This window comes from Apus apus, chromosome 8 (genome assembly GCF_020740795.1).
Source record: "Apus apus isolate bApuApu2 chromosome 8, bApuApu2.pri.cur, whole genome shotgun sequence".
NCBI lineage: Eukaryota > Metazoa > Chordata > Aves > Apodiformes > Apodidae > Apus > Apus apus.
Window position 1 is genome coordinate 16,891,275 of NC_067289.1, and position 25,827 is coordinate 16,917,101.

Here is a 25,827-nt window from a genome sequence, read left to right on the forward strand (position 1 = left end):
GAGAGGCCTGTGAAGATAGAGACATTGCTCTCACTGTGTGAGCACCCATGCAATAAGCCTGAGACTTGCTAATTCCTCGTGACAGTCGCTCCTTTAAAAGTTCACTGTAGTTTTTCCCCTCCCACCTCTCCTACCTCAGGAGTGTATCAGTGGTTAAGCTGTAAGAAAAATGTGTTTTCATTATACATCTCTAAAAGGGAGTTACCATCATGATATGAGTTTTTCTGCAGCAAAAAGAAAAGCAGCAGCCTGATTTCTTCCTTGGCAGCCTCAGTCTTACACCATTATGCTTGGGGATCTTTTAACGAGGGAGGGGCTGAATTTCCTTTAAAGATTGAGAGAAAAGCAAAATAAACCAGCAAACCCATTCCTTTACTGTCTTCAGTGCTTTTCAGCTACAGTCGGATCTTCCATACATTGCTTGGGTGAACCCTTCTGTGGCCCAGGGGCCTGGGCAAGAAGTTACTGTAGAGCAGCCCAGGATGAAGGGAAGGCCCTAAAGCAGGAGTTTAGAAAGTTTTATTTGTTGAGTGTTTCAGGTTTTGGGTCTCATTAGAGCAAGGTTCCACTCTTAAGTATAATGATCCCTGAATCAAATGCTCTATTTTGTCTCATCTGTGTGGCTCTAGACCATACCTGTAGCCCATCTTGGTATGTTCCAGTGTTCCTGCCACCCACTGCTATGGCACATACTTACGTAAGCCTTCCAGGGCAGGGATGTGTATTCCAGGCACCACCTAGTACAGCACATGCGGAGGGGCATTCTGCTTTTCCAAGCACCAAGTTGATTGTCTAGATCTAGTTACCTGAATTGGAGTTCACTCTTTCTATTACTTTCATAGTATTTCCTGTTGAACCCACTCTTCCCTTTGGTGCTCAGTAGGCAAGGCAGATGTTATGAAGTACTGCAGCCCTTAGGTGTCTTTACTGAGACTAAAACTCTCACTTAATTTTTTTTACAATTCAGCTTGGTTTGTTGAATGTTTCACCACCTCTGTCCTGTGCTATCTGTGTTTGTGGACTTCCAGATGCTAAGATATCTGCCCTTACATATGGGGATGAGGGTTGTATGTGTTCCATTTAGTTTTGCAATTAGGAGCAGTTTATTTTTACTCTACCTGCAAGGCATTGAGGCTTTTTCCTGCTTGCTTCTCTGGAGCAAACTTGATAGGCTAAATTGTTTAGGTTTTGTGGAGGTAAATCAGTAATGAGATTAAAACTGTTAAAAGCAAGCAGTTAAACCAAAACACCTAAGGAGATTCACTTGTGTAAAACCTTTTCATATTTAAACTTTCAGATTAGACTGGAAGATGTTTCAACAGACAGAGTCTTCTGAAAACATGGTTGTTGTTGTCTGGATGTCTCTGATGGTCTCTGTGTTTCGATACTTTCTCCATGACTGGAAGATAAATGTTTCTTTTCTTTGTTTTGCCTTGGATAGGAAAGAATGCATTTTCACCATTGACCCATCAACTGCCAAGGATCTTGATGATGCTTTGTCCTGTAAACAACTCCCTGACGGTATGAGATATATTTGACAAAATACTTCTCAGTGTTTATATTAAGCTGTTGACACATTGATATATGTAATTTGTCATGAAGTATTCTTTACTAAATGCAAGTAGAGTGATAAACTAGTTTTTCTCTTGTTGTTTTAATTGCCTGTTTTCAGAAATCTTGGAGAAGATACCTTCAAGCTGCACTCTCAAGTAGTCTTGGTGTCAGGAAATGCAGTGTTTTGCATAATCAGAGCTGTAATTTGATTTGAGCAGGTCTCAGCTGTCTCCTGTCATTACAGAAGTTACAGCTGAATAGCTAATGTGCCAGTCTTGCAAGCTGAAGTTGAGTGAAACTTTGACCTTGAATACGCAGTTCCTGGATAAAGGAATCCAGTTCTTTGAAGGTCACTCGCTGAAATGCTTTTTAGTGTTTATAGGATGCTGGGAATTGTCAGATGAGCAGAGTGTACCTTGTAAGTTGTGTTATTCTTCTCATTGCCTTTTAAGCTTTCTATTCTGCCTTATTTGTACTTTCACTATGCTGTAAGCCAACAGAACAGAAAGTAAAGCTCCAGAAGCCAAATCTTGATGATTCTGACTTAAAGAACTTTCCCCTTGTAAACTTACTTTGTCATCCAAGTTCTGCTCACTTAGTTTGATAATATCCAGTAACAGACTTGGTTAGAAATACTGCATTATTTGATTGAACAATCTTCCTCTAATAAAGAGGATAAAGTGATTTTTTTTTTGGTATGTATTTAGTTTTTCCTGCTCTTGTTACTCATCACATCATGATGATATCAAAGACCATCATTCCCTGTTTTCTGGGTTGATTTAATTCTGTGCAGTGTGGCCAATGAATTGTCATGTCATTTATACCCAGGTACAGAACAGTATTACAGGGCTATAAAACTGATTAAAAAATCAGATGAAAGAAAATTTGAGGAGAATAAAATTACTTCTAATTATACTGTATAAAAGCAGTTTTGAGGCAAGATTAGGGAAAAATTGCTTCTATTGCTCAGAAAATTTAAAGTCTTACTAAAAGATCCTAAGCTGGACTCTATTCTCCCTCTTTCCACTCCAAATTATCTGTAGATTTATGACACTATTGTGATCCCACAGCCCCTCAGATCTGAGGTGTTAAGTCTGGCTTCTGAGCCTCTACTGATCACATAGACAAGGCTTTTAGATGCTGCAGGAGGTCATTCAGTGAGCTGGTTTGTGGTGCTACATCTGCATTTTTTCCTCTTATCCGCCATTTGGAGAAAGTGTTCAAGGAAAATACCTGCTTGAACAAGAATTCTTCTTTCCCAGAAAGTCTGTGAAGCCATTGCAGGGCTGTCACTTGTACCTGGGACTTGTCTGTCAGGGATGTGGCTACACTTGGAATTCTTCCTTGTCTCTCCAACCCCAATGGCAGAAAATGCTGTGTGAGGTCTCTTGCTACAATCTACAAGAAAGGAGAACTATCATTGCAGAAGGGATCTTCTACTTGTCAAGTCCACCCAAGAGGGTTGTAGGTGTTTCTAGGCTGGGGGTGATGCAGAGGTGGCTGCAGCGCTGACTCATGCCCTGATCAAGCCTCTTTAGAAAAAGTCTTTCTCATGCAGTCCAACCAGTCCTTTCCTGCTCTTCTATGAATGCTAAGGAATAAGTGTAAGGATCAAGTCAAAGCCATGCTTTCAGAGGTTGTCTTTACCTGTATATAACACAGGAGCAGGCACAGCTCTCTCTCCCAGTGTACCTTTTTACTTCAAAGGTGATCTCTGGACTTAACCAGAGTGAACAGAGGATGCTTCTGCAGTCAAGGACAGTACTTCCTTTTCCCTAGAAATCCAGGCAGTTGGGAAAGAAAGGTAAAATGGACCAGACTACAGGGTCACTCTGCATAGAAAAGGATTACAAAGCTCCATTTTTTAAATTGAAGAAAAATGGAAGGTGCAGGAACCTTTCTTCTCTTCCATGCCGCAAAATGAACCTCACCAGTGTGTTCTAGAAGAGAGATGAAGAAACTGGGAAAGAGCACAAAGCTGTGTTCCTGAGAGTAAAAGGAGATTTGCTTGGTTTGTGTCCAAAATCTATAGGATGTGAAATCCACTGTGGATTTAGTGCTTTTGAAAGTTAGGCATCATTCTCAGGAACTTTGTGTATGCTCCCCTTTTCTCCAGATGGACCTCAGAGGAGAAAATCCAGGAGACAGATGAGTGAGTGCACCTGCTGGTGACTGGCCCAGCCTGAAGGCCTTTATTCACCCTCATGCATGATTTTCCATGAACCTTTAAGTGGGAGCCTGTGCCAGATACCTTTCTTTTGGCTGGAGCTGTGCATCCTCCAGTTGGCTTGTTCCACCCATGACTCCTCTCAGTGAGAAGATGCTCTGAGCTGGAGCCTTCTTTAAGAGCAATCTTATCTGTGCCCATCCTGGGCGTTGTGTGCTCTGACTCTCAGCCTCATCTGCTGTGGGAGTGGTGCCCACACTCCATCCCAGCACTGCCTCAGCCATAGGCCAAGGAAAATCCTCCCTGGAAAAGTCAGTTTTGATGCTGGTGAATATCCCAGAGGACCAGATTTTAAATCAGTGCGGAAAGAACCGCCATAGAGATACCCTTTCTTTTATTTTTAAATCTATAGTGTTTATTCTGAGGAGACCTTGTGGCTCAGAAGGAAGTACAGACAGGAAACCAGGTCTTGATGGTCTGTGATGCACTTTTCAGCAATTATGGAGGGAGCTGAGGAGCTGAGTGGGAACGAGCAGCATAAAAATCCTGCAGGAAGCCCCTCTGCATCCTTGGAGCAGGCATGGTGGGTGGCCAGCCAGCTCAGCAAAGGTTCTCAGGCAGGCAGAGGGAGGAAATCTCAGCATTGTATCTGTGCTGCAATCTTTGTTTAAAACATGAGACATCTCTGAAGCAGAGATGTCCAGTCTGGTAGCTGGAATAATTTCTATTTTTAAGGCAGCTGATGTCATGCAAGGGGATGTTTGCAGAATCATTGTAGTGAAGATGAGTAATGAAAGCAAGTAAGAACTGCACTGATGGACTCTTGTCCATTTTTCTCCCAGTGCTGCTGTTAGAGGCACAAACTTGATCTAGCATTTCATGAACCTTTTCCTCTGCCAGCTATGGTTCAGTGTTGAAGTGCTGAATTCCACAGGTTAAATTTTTCAAATACTTCCTGATTTGAAGAACCCAGTGAAAACATTATTTTGTGAGCCTCCTATAAGGGGTATCTGTTTCAGATGCAGTTGGCAGTATTTGCTATATCCTGTGCCCTTTTCTAAGGTGTCACCTCAGAGATACAGCTGCAGATGTATCTCTGTTGTTGCCCAAGAGAGAAGGTGCTAGATCCTCAGCCAGGGTGTGGGCATCATGTGGTCTCTGTTCCTCACAGAAGAAAGTGACAGAAATGTGTGTAATTTTATCACCTGACATGTACTCTTCGCTGCAGTCCTTATTTTGCATCCTGATGGGGAATTAGCGTTTAGAGCTAGTTCATTACCATCAACCTGTTCCTGGATTGGACTGGACTTCTCCCAGCTGGAGACACTCTTGAGCTTCCAGCACTGGGGATTTCCAGCCCTCAGATCTGTCCTTTGCAGGAGACATCTAGATCCATCTTATATCACAAGTTTCTGGGACATTTTCTTGCATGCAAATGGAATTTCTATGGATTCATTACTTTTTTGGCCCACTGAGAGCTGATAACTTTACTCAGTGATTTTCAGCCTGTGGTCTGCTGGCCACTGTAGCACTATGTAGGCCCATGAAATGTAGCTGGCAAAAGTAGGGGTATAAATGCATCAACATATATGAAATTTTTAAAGATATCTGTACTTTGACTTAAATGTTTTTTTGGAGTTTGCAAATTTAGAAAGGTCCAAAACCAGTGCTGGGAGTCCTTTGGGTTGTCGTCTTTGTGTTCACTTGCTTTCAAAGCCACAGTCATTCCCAGCTCTTCAGTGTTGAAGACAGCCCCTGTGGGAACCTCAATCTTGTGCTTAATAGAGCCTCTTTATATGTTTTGGAGGTACCCTGAGGATTTTTCGCTTTGAAAAGTTGCTATGCTAGCTGCAATTATTATGGCAAAGAGTTGCTTTAGAGGTTAAAGGCTTATCCAGGGCTGGCAAGGCTGCATCTCTCATGAGGGCAAAGTTGTGTTAAGAGTTAACATGGTTTTTATTCCAAATGTAGATGTGGTTAGAATAAATTATTATTTTTTTCCATCTTTTTTTTTTGTTCCATATGTAAAACACTTTAAAAACAAAACAAAACAAAACACCACAAAAAAATCCCCCAACATGAGTAAACCGTGTATCTGGCATCCTCGTGATGTCAGGAGATCTCAAAAAATCAACAGAGAATGTAGAACCCAGTTCAGAAAACTGTCTCTCTGGTGTATAGGACCCGTAATAACTACAAGAAAAAAAGAAGCCACTCATTGCCACACTCTTTGTATCAGACAGCTAAATCAGTAAATTTCAGAAGATTCTGAAGAGTGAAATTGTCCATGGCATTAAGCATTCGTTGCTAATTTATTCAAGACTGAGGCATTTCTTTGTCTTGAAGGATCTTAGGCAACAAGCAGAGAGATAAGGGGATGTTTTTGCACCTTTGCTTAGTTTTAAAGCTTCTTAGAATAACCCTTATCAGTTCTGGTCACTGGATGGGGGACTCACCCACTGCTACCTCCTCAGTAAAGGATGGAAAGGAATTTTTTGCAGAAGTAATCCACAAATCTGTCATGAAGAACTACCTGGTAGTAAGCTGTCACTAGCAAAGGAAGCCTGGGATGGTTGTGGGAATAGCTGTATTTTTAATGGAGCTTGCAGTAGGATATTGCAGCAGTTGGAAACTTTTCAGGGATATATGTCTTAAGTGGGCCAGTCTGGTTTTGAGAGAATTTTATAGTAGAGTCTGCTTTTGATTAACAGTCGTGCTCCTCGTTATTGTTTAATGACAGCAGTAGAGAGGTAAGCTTGCTGTTCACATTTGTGAGTGTATATTTTAAAAGAGATCAGCTCCAATAAAGTAGGAAAATAGGGTTATTTATGTAACAGCTTCAGAAATATGAACGAACTGTACTCCTTTTAGATGACTCAGCATAACCTTAGAGTAAAAGACGGATCTGGACTGTGCCGTGTTTCTGCAGCCTTTGTAGAGCTGTTTCAGGGTAGCTTGAGGTTTTAAGCAAGTTCATTTCAGTCAATGCTCTTTTGTGATCCTTTCTGCACGTCTTCTAGGAGTTACTACAGCCAGGAGCATACAACAGAGCTGTTCTCAGTTTGTATGGACATTGCAGAGCGTTCACAGAGAAGAACTGTGCTGCTTTCAAGCCCAGGTGTTTTCACCCAGAGTGCAGACATTTCAAGTTTCATTCTGATCTCGTCACGTAAGAGCACACCAGGTGACCTGTGTGTCCCAGTGGCACTAGGCAAGGTTCCCACACTTGCAAAACCTCTTCTGGGAATTATCTATGAGTGGTGTGTGTATTTCTGGTAATGCACACAGCTGCTGGGGTTGTGTTTGAAGGCTGCTTACTGGTAGGAACAGAAATGAAATCTGACAAATTTGAAGGCAAACAATTCCATTTAGTGAAATGTCAAGCTGTGATGGGAAAGGATCATAGAAACATATAATGGTTTGGCTTAGAAAGGACCTTAAAGATCATCTAGTTCCAACCCCCCTGCATGGGCATGGACACCTCTCACTAGACCAGGTTGCTCAAAGCCCCGTCCAACCTGGCCTTGAATGCCTCTAGGGAAGGGGCATCCACGACTTCTCTGGACAGCTTGTGCCAGATGTGACAGAAATGGTTGTGGTGCATTTCTGAGGGGTTGTCTTGCCCATGTCCAGGTCTTTCAATGCTGATGTCAAAGCTGTACTTTTGGCCATGCTGAGAGTCTCTATATATCTTTTTGTATGTTTGTTGATGACTAACATGGTTCTCACTGTTGCTCTTTCTTCCCTGTATCCCTACAATCTTTTTCAAAGTAATTAAAATTTAAGTTTTAAATAGTATTCAATTCAATTTAAATAGTATTCTAGGAGGAATTGTACTGCAGAGCAGAAATATATTGTACAGGCTCTTTGCCCTGTTTTTTATGTCTTTGGTGACATTGAATGTCTGCATCTTGGAGCAGGGTCATATATAGATACATTCATTGAATCTTCCCTGTATTTACCTGATGACCTAAGCAAATGAGATTTCTGCAATGTGCTGCTCCCTGGTTTTTCCTTCCCTTAAAATCCTTCCAACCAGTTGGTGAATCTAAATCAAATATGCCTAGGGGTAACAGGATAAAAACTTCAAACACATTTTATTTCTGTAAGTGTCTTAAAAATGGTGTCTAAGCAAAGAGGAGAGCTTCTTTTAGTGACCAAAATCTGGGAAGTGTACAATGTGACCTTTCTTCTTAGGAGACACCAGTGAATCTGCTGTGGGCTGCAGGCTTTGGTAACAAATCTGCAGAGAGCAAGGGCTTATATCTCTGTTCAAGGAGCCTATTTCACACATTTCAATAAAACCAGCTGATGTTTTGCCAAATGTTGGTAAAATTATCCCCTGTCTACTGCAGGCTTATGGACACTGGGGCTGCTTTTCTTGGGCCTAGTGGACACCTTAGTAAACATCACCTAGTCCATGAACTCCAGTGTCTTGTGCCTGAAAAACACCTGGTAGCCCCAAGATGTTCTCTGCCATTTCAGGTGACCACCATGTCTTCCTCTCCTTCCATCCTTGTTCTTTGCTGGTGGAGTTTGCAAACACTTGGTTGTTTTAATTTTGCAAACTTGTGTGCACTTATATTCTGCTTTTTAAGGCATAAATGTTCCCTCTTCTATTCAACTTTGTCCTTCTGGCCACTTAAGGAGTGTCAGGTGAAATTTGCTCTAGCAACACACGATAGAGGACCTTTCAGCTAATCCATTTAGTTCCTGCAGTGCAGAGTATAGGAAGAATTTGTAATTGGAGTCATGTTGGGCTGACTTGCTTAAGACAAACACTGAAGAATGGACTAGTGTTGGATCAAAAATTACATTATGAAATTACTATACTTCCTTCTTTGTAAGATGTTTAAGGTGACCAGATACCAGACTCAGCTTGGAGAGAACATGACAGAAGCCCCACATGAGTCAAATGTAAAATGACCAGAAACTGCAATTTATTGCAGGAGTCAAGCATAGGAAAAATAAAGGCCTACAAGGAGTGGGATTGTGTGTAACATTTGGGTAGTTTTTCCTTTAATATCAGGCATAATTAGCTTGACTCTCCTGTTCCCTGCTGGTTAGTTCTGGTGGGTTTATGTTCAGAATCTATGTTGTGTCACTAGGAAAGTGAAAGACACATTGCAGTGATTAGAAACAGGTACTTTTCCTGTCTTTCCATCAAGAGCTTGTGGTTGCAGATTTTTTGAGCTATGCAAACTACACTCAGGTCTGTGCCAAATCCAGATCCCTGCTGTGTCCCACAGCGTGCTCCCGTGTAACACTGGGGAACTGCAGCATCAACAGTATATTTTGCTTCTTATTTTAAAGTAAAACGTGGTTGTCTGCAGCAACACACATCACTTCCAGTTTCCAGATGCAGGATTGAATGGATCAGAGGGCTGGATTGCTTCATCCTTCCTCCACAAAACATTTATCTCAAAATCAGTGAAACAACTTGACAGCTTAGGGCTCCATTGGCTTGAGTAGAAATAGAGCAGCTTGTTCCAAACCCTGTGGTGGCTGAAAGGGAAATAGACTGAGCCTAATCCCCAAACAAGTGCATTAACCTGGGTGTTAATGTATTGGGTGGAGATAAAGAAAGTTTGAACTTAATTGGAGCATTGATTGCTGAAATATTATATGTTGAAACATTTCTTGGTTATATTTGAAAGCTTCTTGTGAGAAGATTGGCTGAAAGCTTGGTTAAGCAAAAATGGGCAGGATTTGGCATGTATAATTCATACTAATTGCACTGGATTTTTGTATCAAGTAAGATATTTTTACAGATATTCCATCCTTATCCCAAAAGCTTAGTGTGTTTTTGACTACACACAAAGAAAGTTCTGGGGGAAAAACACAGGGTTAAAACAGTGTAACAGGTAGATTGTCTTTGAAGGGCTAATGAAGACCATGGCTGCAGAGTATGCAAACAGATGTGCAAATACCAGTAGAATTACTTGAGAGGGAATTGATTTTCCTGAAAGGAAGAAAGAAGCTCTGGACAAAGTTTCCTTCTGGGTCATTTCAGTTCATAAATTCAGGACCTGGGACAATTCCCCAAAGATTTAGAGGTGTCAAGTTTTGTGTTTCAGTGGATTTTACGAGTATTTGTGGATAGGAACTTAAAAGCAATAGTGTCTGTATATTGAAGAAAAAAAAAAATCAAAACAACCAACAACAAAGGAGCTGGATCATCAGAAAGGATCCAGAAATTCCTGTACAAACAGATCTAAAAGCATTTACCATTCACTGAAAAGGACCTCAAGGACCAGGAGAGTCTAGAGAAGAACCACAAATTATAGGTCATGACCAGATAGAACTAGAGAAAACAAGATTTTCCACTACATTTGGCAGATAAGGATCAGAAGATATGTGAGGAAGATAAGCTTTTAAATGGTACTAATAGCTAGGAATAAATATGGTTGACTTCATTCATATGTCCTGCTTCATGCAGGCAGCAAAGAGGTTAGTGCTGTATATATTCTTTATTATGAACTTAAATATCAGGGTCCCTCAGAAGTGCTGGGCTATTGTTTTAACTTTAAATTTACTGCAGTGCAGGGGTTTCTGAACCCAGCTGAACAGGAAAAACATCTTCGGTGCAAGTCACTACAGTATTTCTTGATTGTTGAGTATTATGTCAACATACAGAAAGAGTAAAACTAGATGGAAATATTTTTGAAATCTTTCCAAAAATAAACAAAAGAGTTGGATGGCTGAAAGTGAAATCTCAGTTGTTGCCTTCTGTTCTCAAAGAAATTGAAATGTCAAGGCTGTTCAGTGGAACTACCTTGTATGTCTTTGGCCTAGCACTAAATCCCAAGGTCTCTTTGAATGCCTGGGAACACTCGCTCAGCCTTGAATTTGGTAGAAATATCACAAAAGGGACTGACCTGGCAATAGAGAGAGGCTGGTCCCTCCCCACTCTAAACCTTTGTTTCAGGAACAGGATGACATCCTACACCCAAAATTACTGTAATTCATCTTGAAAGCTGCTGGGTGCTACTTCCCATCTCTTTAAATTCAAAGACTACTGATTTCCTGATGGAGTTGGCCTCTTGCATGGGTCTTGGAAGGGTGATAAAAACAATTCATTATGTGAGTACACAAAATTGTGTCCTTTTACCTTTGTCATGTTGGCTGGAATCCTTGCTGTTAAGAGATTGCTTGGAATCTCCCTTCATAACTTCTCCCTACCAGCAAGGAGTACTTTCCAAGCTGGGAATCTGAGCTCACAGCAGCACAGTCGTTGCCTTGGTGTCCTGCTTGATGTCTTTTCTTGGTGAAGGGCTGAAGATCCATCTGCCAACAGCTTGGGATAGACTCCAACTAGCAAATATTCATGTTGGGTCTAAGTCACAAGTAGTCATCTGGAGGTTCTCCCAGGGGTTACCATATAGCAAGTACTGGCATTCAGGGGATAAATCAGATACATTTGTAGCAAATGTTATACATTCTCTTTCTTTTCCATCATTATATTGTCTATCCCCAGCTGTCCTGTGCTCTGGCCTGACTTTTACTATTAAAATACTTGTGCCCCCCTTTAATCTGTACTTTTCTGTTTAAAATTTGCCCAGCAGTGTGAACAAATCTTTATGCAGTGTGCTTATTCTGTTGGATATCATTCCCCATGTTCTTCAGTCTGCAATTAAATGTTTTATCTTGTACGTGATGTGTAAATTCTGTCTGAGTATTTAGTGGTTTTCCCTCAGGAATATTCCTTCCTTGAGTACGTATCCAACTTAATGGTGCAGTGGTGCCACTGGCACATAAGGGCTCTTTCATTCTCCTGCAGTTATTACATCAGGTTTGAAGATTGTTTTCAGGAATTATGTAGGCAGTAGGTGTGTTCTGGATGGCAACATGACCTGTCACAGGAGCTGACACAGGTTTTCTGGTGACCCACAGGACAGGATTCTCTTGTTTTGTTTCTTGTTTTTGTTTCTTTGTATCCTGATACATCCTGTGAGGTCTGAAGACCTGAATTCTGACTGATCACCAGCTTAGATGTTTCTAGCTCATGGGAGCTGGAGGTGGAGAGAACACCACCAGCACAAAGATCTACCTGGTGTTCCTGGGGGAGGATTGACCTTCTTGCTCTCCTGAGAGCCTGGGAGCACTTCCTGCTGACCAAGAACCATTTCTGAGTGTACTCTTCAGGGCTGGACAGTGTGGAGCATCATCTTCCTTGTGGGGGCTTTAAATGTTAACTTAATCCAAAGTGTTTGAAACAGTGCTTGTGCTTGTTTCAAGCTGTGTGGCTTGTGCTTGTTTGTGTATGAAACTCAGGGCTCTGTAAGGCACGACATATGAAGTGCCACATTATGGGGGTGTCCTGCTTTTGTTTTGCAGTGCAAAAAGTAGCTTTTAAATTCTACCAGGTGGTTTTAGGACATTGTTGAATTTACTAGCTGCTACAGACAAAAGCTGTATGAGATTCACATGGAAGACCTGTTCCCAGTGCTTCATTTGGTAATACATAAAGTCTCTCACAATTCTGAAACTATTTAAGGAACTGCTGATGGCTCATGGGAAAACTCTAGGAAGTATTCTGCTTGGGAAGGTTTTCTTTCCCAGCAGGTTTTTCTGCTTTTCATCTTCTCTTGTCCTTCACTACACTTAATGAACACATGAATTTTGTTTTGTACCTTACCTAGATCCAATCCCAAAGTGGTTTGTAAAATCATAGTCATGTCTTTAATATTCAGTTGATGCCAGAGACAAAACTGCCAAAGTTCAGGTAGTTTAGACCTGAGTAAAACAGTGTTTAAAATGTCACTACAAAGCAGATATGAGTTATTCCATATTTTAGATTCAGTGATGTCTGACACAGACTTTAACTGAAAGGAAAAGAAAAAGTCACAAAAAACCTGTTATGCTTTATTTTTATTAAATGCTCTGAATATTTTCAGGTTCTCTTGGGATTGCTGAAAGCATCCCTTTGGAATATTACCATTCCTTTCAGGGGTTTCTCAGATACTTCCAGACATCCAGGAGGCGCCGAGACTTTCAATATGAGAAGAGTTAACATTAAAAAAATTATTTTATTTTATTTTATTTTGCTTTCCTCTGTGATCTCATCCTTTTTCTCACTTTGGAAGAACTGGGACCAATCTTGTTTCTGCTACCTTTGAGGATTCATCCCTTTTGCAGCTCCTGAGTTTGCCAGTTAAGTGGGAAAAGTCACAGCTTTTATTGTCTTTACATCAGCCCAGCTCCCCAGGAAAAGGATGTACATGTGATCTGTAAAGGCTAAAGAGTTAAGAGGTTGAAAGGAAGCCATGATTTTAATTATGACTTAAGAAGCAAAGCAAAAGCCCAGACCCACCCAAGCCCTTCTGCTGGTTGATGCAGGCACTTGGAACAGCCACACTGATGTCCTGCATGTGCTTCTGCTCCCTCTCTCTCCCCGTGGAAGTCGGGGGCCTGACCTTGGCCACCTCTCCAGGTTCTACAAACCCAGAAAAAAAGTGACTAAGCATAGTTCAATATCTTTAATCCTTGGCCAGGCTGTCTGGCCTCAAAGCCTCTGTGGCTGGTAGGTGAAGGAGACTATTTCTGTGGGATGTTTCTCATGTGAACCAGTGTCAGGGGGGCTTGGATGGCAACAACTCCTAGAGGTAATGCATGATGTGGTACCTAATATTTTGTGGATTGTTACCCTTTAGGGGTGCTTAATGTTTGTTTGGGCAGACAGTTTTTCCTCTTTTGAAGTTGTTGCAACATTTACTGAAGTAATATTTACGCTTGGTTGGAAAAGTTGCTGCTCTGTGCCCTGGGGCCTTGTCCTGCTCTCTGGAGATACAGAATTCTGACTGCTTCTGCTGAAGTCTTTTTGTAAGGTTATGTCCAAGAAGCAACTTTTTGAGAAGGAAAAAAAGCTATTGAATGTGTTAAAAAAAAAAAAAAGAAAAAAAAAAGGTGTAATTAGTTGCATATCAGTTGGCTAAAGGACCATCATGTGATAATTTTAAAAATTTGATACCCTGGTAAACAAGTTAATGGATTTATGCTCAGTTGCACTGTGCTTTCTAAAAGCAAAATGGCCCTAGGGCACACAAGTAAAATTTAAGCACTTTCTTTGTTATTTTAAAATAACAAAAATGAAACATACTGTCTGATTTTTTTGAACAATAGCTTGGCTTCCCCTAGTGGAAAAGTAATCTCAGCTGAGAATTAAAGCCACCCACCTTTGTCTTCAGGCTCCAGAACAGACAAATAACTCACTCTTTCCATGGTTCCACACTTATTTTTGTATTAAAACCTTCTCTTCTCTGTCTTGCTCTATTTTTGCTTTCTTTTTACTCTTTTCTCCCACTTGTGCTGTCATTCTCTTGTCTCTCTGTTTCCCCATCTCTTTATCCCAATAGGGCCACTTCTGGAACCCTTGAGCTGTGGATGTACATACACATGCCAAAGAGAAACAAATGTCATTTAAAGACGTGTTAAAGATCTGTGATGATCCCTAGCTACTTCCAGGAGCTTCCCCAGGTCTCAGTACGATTTTCAGCCTCTGTGCAGCTTCTGTTTGTCTTGTGTCCACCTCTGTCTGCAGCCCCTCCAGCTGTTCCTTCCCTGAGACCCTCCACTGTAGAGACTGTCCTCACCACAGTCATGTGTGGGAACCATTGGTGAAGACCCGTGCTCTGCTGTAGCACTGCTAACAGCAACACAATGTGCATGTAGGTTAAAGGCCTCATTTGTCTCTCTTTATGCAAGTTTTTCTTGCTTTTGCAAGGCGTTAAATATTGCTTTGCAGATAAGAGCAGCAGCATGGTAACCCCGGGGCAGGGGAATGGGAAAGAGCTGTAATTATCTTCTGCAAGAGTTTGGTCTAGCCAGGGAACAGCCAAATACCTTTAATTGCTGGCAGCAGGTAGGTAGTTGGCTGTTTTCTGGGCAGAGCAAACATTTTGCAATCTGCTTTGAATTCTGCTCTATCTCCTCCCTAACTGAGGGGTGAAGACAGTGTGAGAAATAGTGGTTAATGCAAAAAAACCCTGGAATTAGATTCTAAGTTGACTTAACACTCTTGCTAGTGTTTGTCTTCTCTCCCGAGAATGATGATACTCGAAGGCGAGATGGAAATAAAGGGGAGTGTGTATGCATGCCAGAGAATTATCTTCTGCTGTTTTATCCTTGGAGGATTGTATTTTTAAATTGCATGGCCCTAAAATTTACATATGCAAAGGTATGAAGTGAACTTGCTTGGTCTGTCCCTCTGCAGTTGTGCTAGGACTGACAAGGTTGCTGAAGATGAAGAGGGATTTGCTGCCAGTGAGTTCCCTTGCATACTGTTCAAATATGTTCACCTCAACTTTCTAATTCCTGGGGCAAATGCTTGATATGACTTGCTGTGTTGGCAGTTTTTATGGAACATTTACAGGCTGAAGGGGCCTTTTCCTTCTCTTCCAGCTCTTTCTTGCTAATCCTTTTTGTTTATAATTTTCCTCAAAAAAGGAGAAAAGTTCTTTGAACTGTTTTGTCGTAGAGAATGAGATCATCAGTGAAAAAATGAAAAGAAAAAGCAACAGCTTTTTTTTTTTTCTGTGAGGTGCCACCAATTCTGCTCTGATTTTATCATCATATCAGTGTTATCCCCAGAAGGTTTTGGAGTGGGTTCAAACAAACCAGATTCTCAGATCCAGGAGCCGATCCTTCTCCAAAACTGCTCCATGCCTAGTGCAGCATTGTGCTGGGGGAGACCTGCCTTTCATAGCTCTATCACTTGGTAAGCTTTGAGAGAGGATCCAGGCTTCTAGAAAGATGCAGAAACACAGGTCCAGTGTATTCTGCCATTCTGAGAGCCTATGTGATGGTAAACAAAAAAGGAAATTGTCTTCTTTGTGTGTGGTGCCACAAGGGCATCAGAACTGTGTTTTTTGCAGTGAGATGGCAAGAAATCCTGTCCCACTTGCACAGAGCGTTGCCCCAGGAGGAGCTTTGGTGGCTGAGTGCCCAGCCCTTTCTCTCCTTCTACTTGCAGACCTTGGGAGGAGAGCTCCTCTTTGCAGAGGCTCATTCCTGGGTTTTGCAGTGCCAATGTCGAATTCCACATAATCCTCCCGTTCTCCATCCATCTCTGTTGCCTCGTTGCTGTATTTGCAGACAGGGGCTAATAGGGTACAGCTGGTTAACAAAACATGTATTGCTTGATTCTAAATGGCATTCCCTGTTGCTAAATGTCTCCCACGTAGCAGCTTTATAGTGCCACGGGTATATTGGAGTTTCAATGAGATGACAAATTTTGCACCCACTTTCAGATGAAACGATTTTAAGTGAAAAAAACCCCCAGAGATCCTGAGTGAAAGAAGCCATCCAAGTGCCTTCAGCATTTTTCATTGCAATAGATGCTTCCTTCAACTCTTGCTTTATTATCATCATATGCAGTGTCTGGCTTAATCTCCTGTACATTCTAATGTAAATTTATTTTTAAAAAAATAATCCTTAAGCTGGTAGTGTATACCTTGCTTTAGGGGTTGTTGAGCAGCTTTAGTTTCACTGTTGGAGAATTTTAGATTTGGGGTGAAGCATGTCTGTGGTTTGTAAAGTACTTGTTTCTCTAAGAAATTTAGGGTATAAAGTCTATCACGATGGAGAGCTGCCTGCCAAGACTTGAAGCCTCTGTTTGCCGAAAAAGTAGGTTTCTTCATCAAAATGGAGGTTGAGTAGACCACGTGTAGCAGCCTGTGGTGTGTGGTCCAGCATGTGGTGACCACTCTGGCAAGTGCTGGTTTAACACTCTCTTCATTCAGGCCACATTTTCTTTTTTCCTTGGGAAATAACTCAAAACTTACAATGTGAAATGTTCCTTTTCTGACTTTGTCATAAAAATTAATGAGACTAGAAAAAGTGCTTGAAGACCTGGAAGAGAATCCTAGTGAACAGTGTTTCTCTATCCGCAAAGCTCTTTCATTTTAATTAGGAAATAAACCAGAAGAGAGCAGTAGGCAGGTATTTTTGTGCAGGCTTAGGCTGGTATTTTGTCTAACACATTCAAAAAGCAGTAATTTGAGAGGAATCTGATTGGTTGATGGTTGTGCTGTATCTTCAAGTTCTCTTGGTCTGAATTTTTTGGGGGTGAGGGAAATGGGGTGATTCATACTTGAGCAAGACAAACCTGAGAGCTGCCAGTTTGCATTATGTCAATGTATGTAAGAAAATATTTAGATAGAGTTTCCATTAGAAGTGCAAAAGCAGGGGGCTCACGCTGACCCCAGATTTTAGAAGCTCTGGTGGGAAACCTGAATGAAACTTAATTCTGCTCAATGTGTTTTCGTTGGCTAACTCCATGTTTTATTATCTCATGCAATGAGGTCTTTCTTGGTTTGTCGATTTTCTACCTAGGAGAAAAAGTTCATGTATGTAACAGTGCACATATTGAATTAAAGTGCGATTAAAGGCATGATGTAATGACCTCCTCTCCTTTTCCTTTTGTCAATATTTGCCTGCAGGGTCAATACATTACAATATTGACTTCAAAGTATTCAATATTTTTTTACCTTCTGAGTGTGTTGGCTTCAAGTGTGTGTAATATTAAACCTGTTGGGTGAACTGTTGGTCTAAGACTTACTGTCTAAGTAGTTTCAGGCTTGGATGCCTAATCCACGTAGAGCAGCTTTCAAGGCATGTGATAATATCACAACACAGCTGTAGGCAGCTTTCTGAGGTGAACCATTTAATCTGCAGTCTTTTCTCCCAGCTTCCTAACAAGAGGTGGAATTTGTCCCTTGGTGTGCAATGAGATTATTGCCTTCTCCCCCTGCTGCCATTGTATTTACTCTCTGCAGGACCTTCCAGTGACTGTAGGTTATGTGGACAAATCTAGACCCCAGCACTCCCATCTTCTATGTGTGTTTCTACTGCCTTTACATCCATGCCCTGTCAAGTGTACAAAAGCAGCACAAAAAGCAAGATAATACTTAACGTACTCAGTGTTGCACAAACATGGCTTAATAAAGTTAAGGTGAAGTTGTTGAGAATTCAAGCAGTCACACAGGGTGGGTTGGTGCTCACTTATCTGAAGTCCCAGCTAGGGGCATGGGTGGTTCTCCTAATACCAGCTTGAACTTTCTCATGCTTCCTTTTTGCCTGTAGACATTTGTGTTCTCGCTCTGCTGAAATCTAGCTCCAGTGCCCATCAGAAGGGCACACAGGCAGATGTACCATGTAGTCACAGCAGCAATTAACAGTTTATCCTTAAAAAACGTGGCAGTTTAGAGAAAGGCTTTGATAATATTCTTTGCAAGGTGTATAAACAAACAGGATTGTCACCAACATGGTATCTCATTACGTTGTCTTTTTTAAAAAGTGAGGGAAAGAAAAAATATTTATAGATACCAAGAAGTTACTGAATTCCTCTAAAGAACCAAATGTTATAATTAGGAACCGACTGCACTTGGAACTATTCTACAAATAAGCACCTCAAATCCAGCCTAGTCCTTCCAGAGAAAACAAAGGTCAACAGGCTTCTTTGAGGATTAGCAAACCAGAATTTCTTGGACCAAGGTACTAATTACTTCCAAAACTGAGGATGATCCCTACTTCCAAATCCAAATTATTGCCAAAACCTCACGTTAAACTCAGTAGTGCACCTCTCTAGCCTAATTTTTGAATCAAGGTACCTCTAGACTGGACTCTAAGGACAAAAAGTCCAATCTGAAGGGAAGGCAGGATAACAGTGACAATATTCTGTTTGTGCAAAGCTGTGCTTCTGCATGGCCTGCTTAAAAATCACTGAAGACTTCCCAGGTCCCCAGCAGCCATTTGGGCTCAGCCAGGGTGGAAACGAGTGCAGGCCTGAAAACTCAAAAGCATGTGTGATCTGCTGCTCCATTCGTGGGTAACAGTGCCCTGCATTTCCAAATTTCTTACTCTTGTCTGACAGCAAAGGGATGAGGACTGGGCTCCCTGTTACAGGCTCCTACTTGGAAACACTTATCCACATGGTTTTTAAGAGTTTTCACACCTCTACCACTGTTCTTGAGGATTCACTCTTTTGAGTATACACTTGTTTGTTGTAGCCACAGTGGCTGTGAATTTGATAGTGTCCTGAGAGACCACAGCTTTCCTCTCAGATGGAAAAGGTATCATATTTGTGAGGTCTAGGCATAAGGCAAGAAGGTTAAGGTAGCACTGGGAGAGTAGGTAGAAGAGTCAGAGTTAAATAAATCTGCATTTAATTTCTGCAGCCTACTGACTTCCTTGTGCAATTCCAGGGAACTTCGAAGTGGGTGTTCACATTGCGGATGTAAGCTACTTTGTACTGGAAGAAACAGCCCTGGATAAAGTAGCGAGTGAAAGAGCAACTAGTGTGTATCTAGTGCAAAAGGTAAGGACAACCTTTCCTTTTTTCATCTGACAATTGCGTCTTCCATTTGCCCTAAATTCATTTTAAAGATTCTTATTCAAGTGCTCACATTCAAAACCTGGCAATTATTGCAGCAGACCTACCAAAATGAGTAAATTGATGGAAATACACGAGCTAACCTAGCTGGTGTGACTGCCTTGGAGCTTATGGAGAGAGCACAGGGTGAGGCAGCAGTTTGTGACCCAGGGTCTGTGGGCAGAGGCCTGGGTGTGCCAGAGCTGCTCAGCTCAGGAGCAGCTTCATGTGAGTGGAACTCAGCTGGTCTGGAGCTAGTCCAGGGCCCAGAGCTGCGCAGCTACATTTGCACTGTGCTGAGCCTGAGATAAGCCTGACAGACCCAACTTGGCTGGCCTGCTTTGCTGTTGCAGGCTTGAAATTTGCAGATGTGATGGTGGAGAGTTTTGTCTTTGTCTTCAGTGCAGCAGTACTTGCTAATCCCTACCAGAAGTGGATACATAGCAGAGTAGGGTGTAAAACATCCTGGGTAACCTCACATCTTGAGGTACAACAGTATTTTATGGCTTTTCTTTATCTGGGTATCCTAAATACTGGAAAAATGTTCTTTCATCATGTAGTGAAAATAAATTTGAAACTGTACAGATTTTAGTGTAACAGAAACAAATGTTAAACTCAAGTTTAAAGTTGACATCTAAACTTTAATAGGCTCAAGTTTGCCATGGGAAAGGCAACATCCAGGTTTTGTCTGTGCTTGTCTCATTTTTCAGTTGAATGTGCAGAAGCACTTCCTAGCTCACCAGATACCACCAGCACTGTGCATGCAGGGGAGCCAGGAAGCTTGGCTGTTAAGTGTCCCGTGTTGGCCTGAAGCATCCACTACTATGACTTGGTAGTGCTGGGAGGAAAAGCACTTTGAATTAAAATCCAATTAACTTTTGAATTCAACTAGGTTTTAATGAAAAATGGACAGACAAAACTTGGATGTTGTCTTTGCCATGTTAAACTTGAACCTGCTCATTTAAAAAATTTACAAGTACCATACATGTAATGTCAATATAAGTTATCTGATGCCTGTAATCTTCAATTGCTTTTCACCTACCTTGGCTCAGCAGTCAGGATTAGTTTTTTTACCCACACTTCTGTCCTGCAGAAAATACACTTTAAGAGTGAAAACTGGGTTAGATGATTAAATAGTCAATATTTTAATTGCAAGAGATGAAAAGAAGAGAGTGATGGGCAAAGGAAAGCAGCCAGGCCATCTGAAACAAGATGGAAGCATGACTCTTGGAGAAAATATGCTTTCTTTTGATGGAAATGTTTCCTAAGACAGCTGTGATTGTGCTGGAGGTTAGAACTGTGCTAATCCTCTCAAAGAAGTTAAATAAAGCCACATATTTAGTTTTCTTGAACGATGTATCCAGAAGGGGAGTTATTTTGTAATTGCTAGCAGTCTATTTAATAAAAGTCAAAAGCTTTTGAAATAAGAGTGTATCAGGTTTTAAGAAGCAAGAAAACCTAAACAGTTTCCTCTTTTTTGGCACATCTTATAGTGTTATTTTAGGTGTGAAGCAGCTCGAGTGAGAGGTCAGCCATAAATCCCTATAATATTTTATTGGTCCTATTTTATACTGGAGATCAAAGATCAGAACTGTAAGTCTATCTTCACATTAAGTCCAAGGACTTCAAGATATTCACTTTTGACACCAGCAGGTTGTCAGGGTGATATTTTGATAATCTCAGGCTGAGTAACAAAGAGTTGCTCAAAATCTGAATTCATGGAAGTGTTGATACAACTCTTGAGCAGAAATCTTGGCTCATAAACAAATTGCCTATTTCCTTTGAGTGTCTTTCAGTGTGGAAGCAAGAGGCTTGCTGAGCCTGCCCCATTGTTGGACTGGTAGTAGGAGAAGGAGTCACCCTGGGAGTCAGTAGTGGTCATAACTGACCCAAACCAAATCTGATCAAGCAGCCAAAGCAGATGCCAGCAGAGTGGGCTTGTCTGAAGGGAGCAAAACTGCCCACGTGACGCTGTGAGAAATAAGGAGTTCACAGTATCATTCTGGTTGGAAAAAGATCTTCAAGATCATCAAGTCCAACCACTACCCTAACTCTGCCACATCCACCACTAAACTCTGTTCGCTGGCATCACATCTGCCTTTCTTAGATGTCTCCAGGGATGGTGGATCAACCACCTCCTTGGACAGCCTGGATCATCAAGTCCAACTCCCACCCCAGAACAGGACAACCCCAAAGTTCACCCCATGTCCCTGAGGGCATTGTCCAAATGTTTCTTGAATATCATCAGGCTCGCTGCCATTACTGCTTCCCTGGGGTTATTCTTCACCAGAAATTGTTTCCTTTTCCTTTTGGTTGACTGATAGATTTTTTTTTTTTTCCCCTTCTGTTCCTTGAAAAGCTGCTACAGGGAGTCCATCGATGGGAGCCGTCCTGGCTAACCCGCTCTGAACCTGACCAGTGAGTCAGTCCTGGCTGCAGCAGATGTTTCTGATTTTAAAGGGAATGGGGAGTTTTATTATCCCAGTATGCATGTGTGCCTCCCACTCCCCGGCTCCCTAGGAATGAGTCTGAGGCTGGAAACTTGCATTTGGTTTCTGGAAGCACTTTATTAGACAAACAGGCAAAACAAAACAACAAAACAACAGGCTCTCACAAGCAGGAGGTTAGATCTTCCTGTGTCCAAAGTGAATCCACCGTGCAGAGGAGCCAGTTGCTGAACAGCATGGCCAGCCATGGTCGCAGGTCCACGTGTTTTAAAACCCTGGGATGATGATGTGAGGGACACACTCCAGCCCCAGCAGTGCCTTTTCTGACTTTGGTTTTCCCCTCACTGCCCAGCGGGATGTCTGGCTGCCTGTGGGAAGAGCTGATAGCGTGGAGGGGGAGCTGTTGGGCAGCCCTGGAGCACCAAGTCTCAAGCTGTGTCTGGTAGCACTGGAGATTTCATATGTAGGACTTGGAAACAGGGAGCGAGAAATCCTCTCTGTGATTTGATTTGAATTGCAGACCTGTGGCTGTGAGCTATGTGGATATCAGCCTTTCACTTGAAGAGGGCCCTTTCCAGGATCTCTTGGGCCCTGCTAGGACTGTGGGGAAAGGTGATGGCTTTTATTAGTCTGACTGATAGAGGGAGATGAAAATCAGACAAGCTGCCACCACCCAAACCTTCCTCCAGCCCTAGTTTCTATGATCCATTTACTAGAAAAGATTTTCTGGGGGCTGTAGGTTCTTTCTTTGATCGTGAAAATTTTTTTCCTAGCCCTGCTGGATTTCTCCAACTACATGTCTAGATTCAACTACATTTATGCATCCCCCTGTTCCAGCTTTATCATCCCTGTCTAAATCCAAGTGACTTTATTTCCACCTGCAGCAAAACCAGGATGAATGAAGTGATCCCCAACATAGGCACATCCTTGGCAATTTGCTAAGGAAGCCCCTTGGTGCTGGAGGTGATGTCCCTGGGCAGTGTTTCAGCAAGCTGGGTTTCTGTGTGCTGGGGCACTCTGCAGGGCAGCTGGCAAACACCACTGCCACGGGAAGGGCAAAGCCTTTAAAAGATGCTGAGCAACATCTGGATTATATGAGGTGATGCTGTGAAACCCTGATATTTTCCAAATCTGGGCATTAAAGACATACTTAAGGAAATCTCCTCTTATCCTGCATCTCCTTCAGAAAGAGATGGAGGTAATCCTATCAAAAGTTCCTTCTGGGCAGCCCCTGGGATAGCTTCTAAAACATCTTGCTCTCCAAGTGTGACATAATCATGACATCTTTGCGTGTTAAAAGCTGGCCTTCCAACTACTAAGAATCCTTTTAGCCCGTGACTGTATTGTGTTAAGGAAAGAGGAAATGTGTATTTATAAAACACTTCTGCGCCTTGTGCCAGTTGGTTTATTCTCCATGTAGAACGTGAAGAGGAATCATGATGCTAAAGCAGAGGGAGGCAGTTAGCCAAGATTGTCATGATGTTGCAAACAGATTTCTTCTTTTGATTCAGTAAGGTAGATAAAATGAAAATACCTTCAATGAAGGATCACACTGTCTGTTATGTGTGTATTTGCTGAGCCCAGGAAAACGTTGATTGAATTCTTGCTCTCCTGTGAGGCTTCCTGCATGGCTTGGGCTAAGTTACTTCATGTAAAGTTTCTTTCCTCTAAAACAAGGGTAACGCAGATTGATGCATCCCTGTGTAACAGTAGTTTTGTTACAGCTAATTGCATGATGTTTAGTGCTGTAATTATGATTTGAGTTAAAGCTTTGCTTGTGTTTCACATCGTTGAGAGCCCTTCCATGGAATTATAGCCCCTTGAATTGGATATTAATCCTGCTCAAGTACATTTTAAACAAGCATTCTGTTGTTTCATTTGGGCTATTCTTCATGGATGGGCTTTCATGTTTCACGTAGGCATTTTTCTAGTAGACTGTTATGGCTTCAGGAGATGTGGAGGGAAAGAGGATGTGCTAAGGCACAGAAATATTCAATAAGTGCAGAACATTATCAGATAATCACAGAACAGGGGAGAGAGAAAAAAGCTAGTAAGTGCAGCTTTTAATTTGGGCATAAAAGGGCACAGGAGCTTTTGTTAAATTACTGCACTTTGTTCACTGTGACCTGAACTTCAGGGTCTCACGGTGGTCATGGGTGATTTTATGCAGGCAGGGACATCCGATAGTCTATAAAGCTGTTTTCTCCCCTTTCTGTTATGGGCTGGCACTGCTCCTGCAAAATTTATAACCTTGTGGTATGGGTCCTTCCAGGCAGCATGGCAGGGCTCACGTACTGGATCTGTGAGTTATGAATGCACCAGTATTGTTAATGTACTGTTCACAACTGGAATAACAGAGTTGTCGGCCTTTGTGTTGCGGGAAGCAGCTTATCATAATCTGTGCCCTTGTGGCCTTCCAGCTGCACCAGTCCTGCTGATTCATGTTGCAAGTGACTCCTTGACAGTCACAGACCTTTCAGTTAACCTTTTGCCATTAATATGCACTGCAATTAGAATGGATTTATAGCCATTGTCTGGTGCCAAACCACAAATGTGATAAAATATTTAAGGAGTCTTTCCTTCAAAGGTAAACAAAGTATGTGCACTTGAGGAGCAAGTGGACATCTGAGATTGTTTGGGTTTTTTTCTTACTGTTTTGAAGAACTGTTGTTCACCTGGCATCTAGGTAGGAAAAGTTGTATGTCTGAAATTGCCAAATTGGTGCCACAGATTTTGGAAGAGCTGGGGTCTGCTTCCTGCTGGTCCTGTATTGACAGGGTGGCACACAGAGCAATCAAAATGGAAACTAAATAAAGTAGCTAAAATATTTTATGGCAACCAAGCAGAGCATTTCTCTCTGTTTTTCTGGAAAGCACCAGCCCACATTGCCACTCAAAATAAACAAGAGGAAAAATGTGTTTCTTTTTTGAGGGCAATTACTGCTTCTTCACAAAGGTAAGTAATGAGAAAGGAAATGAGTGTGAACCTCTAATAATTAGTTTTCCTTCATTAAGCAGCTGCTAAATAATTATATGTACTGTAGACTTCACTTGGGAAATAGCTCAGGGATGGTAGAAACACTTGGGGGTTCTCAGGTTTACTCTAGTGTGAATATGCTCCAAAGCTTTTCTGCTTTGTTGTTGTAGTCAGGTGAGTAATTAATGGTTTCATAAGTCAGTGTTCAGCAGCAGAAATATTGATCAGTTGTAAGGAATTAGGACACAGGTTAAAAAAAAAATCCCTGCCAGAAATTTCTGTTGACTGACATTTTGTTCAAATAGAGTTGAGTATAGTAAAATAATAATTAATCTCCCTCAGTTTACAAACATCATGTTCAATAGTCATAAAACAGGTGCTTTTGTTTGTCTTGCTAACATCTACGTGTTCCTGTCTGTGCTACAAAGCATGGCTCTGTCTTTATTAAAGCCGTGCACTCCTTTGATTTTTTTGGGAGAAGCTTAATTTATTCTTTGCAGGGAGCAGACTTGCATTTCTTGCCTGGTTACACAGCCTTCAGTAGCAAAGCAAGAAACACCATTCCCAAAGACAAGCTCTTCAGCTTCTGAGTGCCAGGACCGTGTTTCTTCACCATCAAGTTTCCTCCTGTGCTGAGCCTTCCATATTCTTCCCAGTGTCAAAATGTTAGTGGGAAAGAGGTGAAAAACAGAGCAAATGTTGTGACCTTAAAAGCTGCAGAGTGAAATGCTTGTGTAACTGAGGATGCAGGATGCTCCAGGGTGTTTAAAACGTATCTCTGAGGGGAGCACAGGGAATGATTCACAGGTGGGAAACTGACAAGCTCCCTCTGGTCTCACTGTGAGACAGGGCTGATATGAGTGTTGGTGGCCTCAGCGGTGTCTGACTTCCATTCCTGCCAGAGGGTTTGCTCATTCTGTGCAGCATACTGTTGGCCATGCAGTGTAGCTCTGGCATGGGTGAAGCATCCCAGAGCTATGACATAGCCTCTTCTATGACAAAGAATGTGATCCTGAAGGTTTAATGCATTTTCTCCTTTTGTGCATTACTGAGCATCACCTTTGCCAACTGGTCAGGGAAGCCTGGCCACAGACAGGTCTCTACTAAAAGCCCATACATCACTGAAGTGCTTTCCTCTTCTCTTCCAGGTGATCCCAATGCTTCCCAAGCTGCTCTGTGAGGAATTATGCAGTCTCAATCCCATGCGAGATAGGCTGACATTCTCTGTGATGTGGAAGATGACTCCAGAAGGCAAGGTACCTTGAGTAGTGTGCAGTCATCCTGCTAATCTGTCCTCCTTTCATGGCCAGACC

At 41.9% G+C, this 25,827-nt stretch overlaps 1 protein-coding gene across 3 annotated transcripts in view; it reads left to right on the forward strand.

Moving 5' to 3' along the window:
• Positions 1-25,827, forward strand: part of DIS3L2 (DIS3 like 3'-5' exoribonuclease 2) — a 185,461-nt gene that overhangs the window by 90,023 nt on the left and 69,611 nt on the right. For all 3 annotated transcript variants that reach the window (XM_051626783.1, XM_051626781.1, XM_051626782.1), the window contains 3 exons: positions 1,442-1,521; positions 18,925-19,037; positions 25,663-25,770. In XM_051626783.1, the coding sequence (XP_051482743.1) occupies positions 1,442-1,521; positions 18,925-19,037; positions 25,663-25,770 (301 nt within the window). The remainder of the gene's footprint in view (positions 1-1,441; positions 1,522-18,924; positions 19,038-25,662; positions 25,771-25,827) is intronic.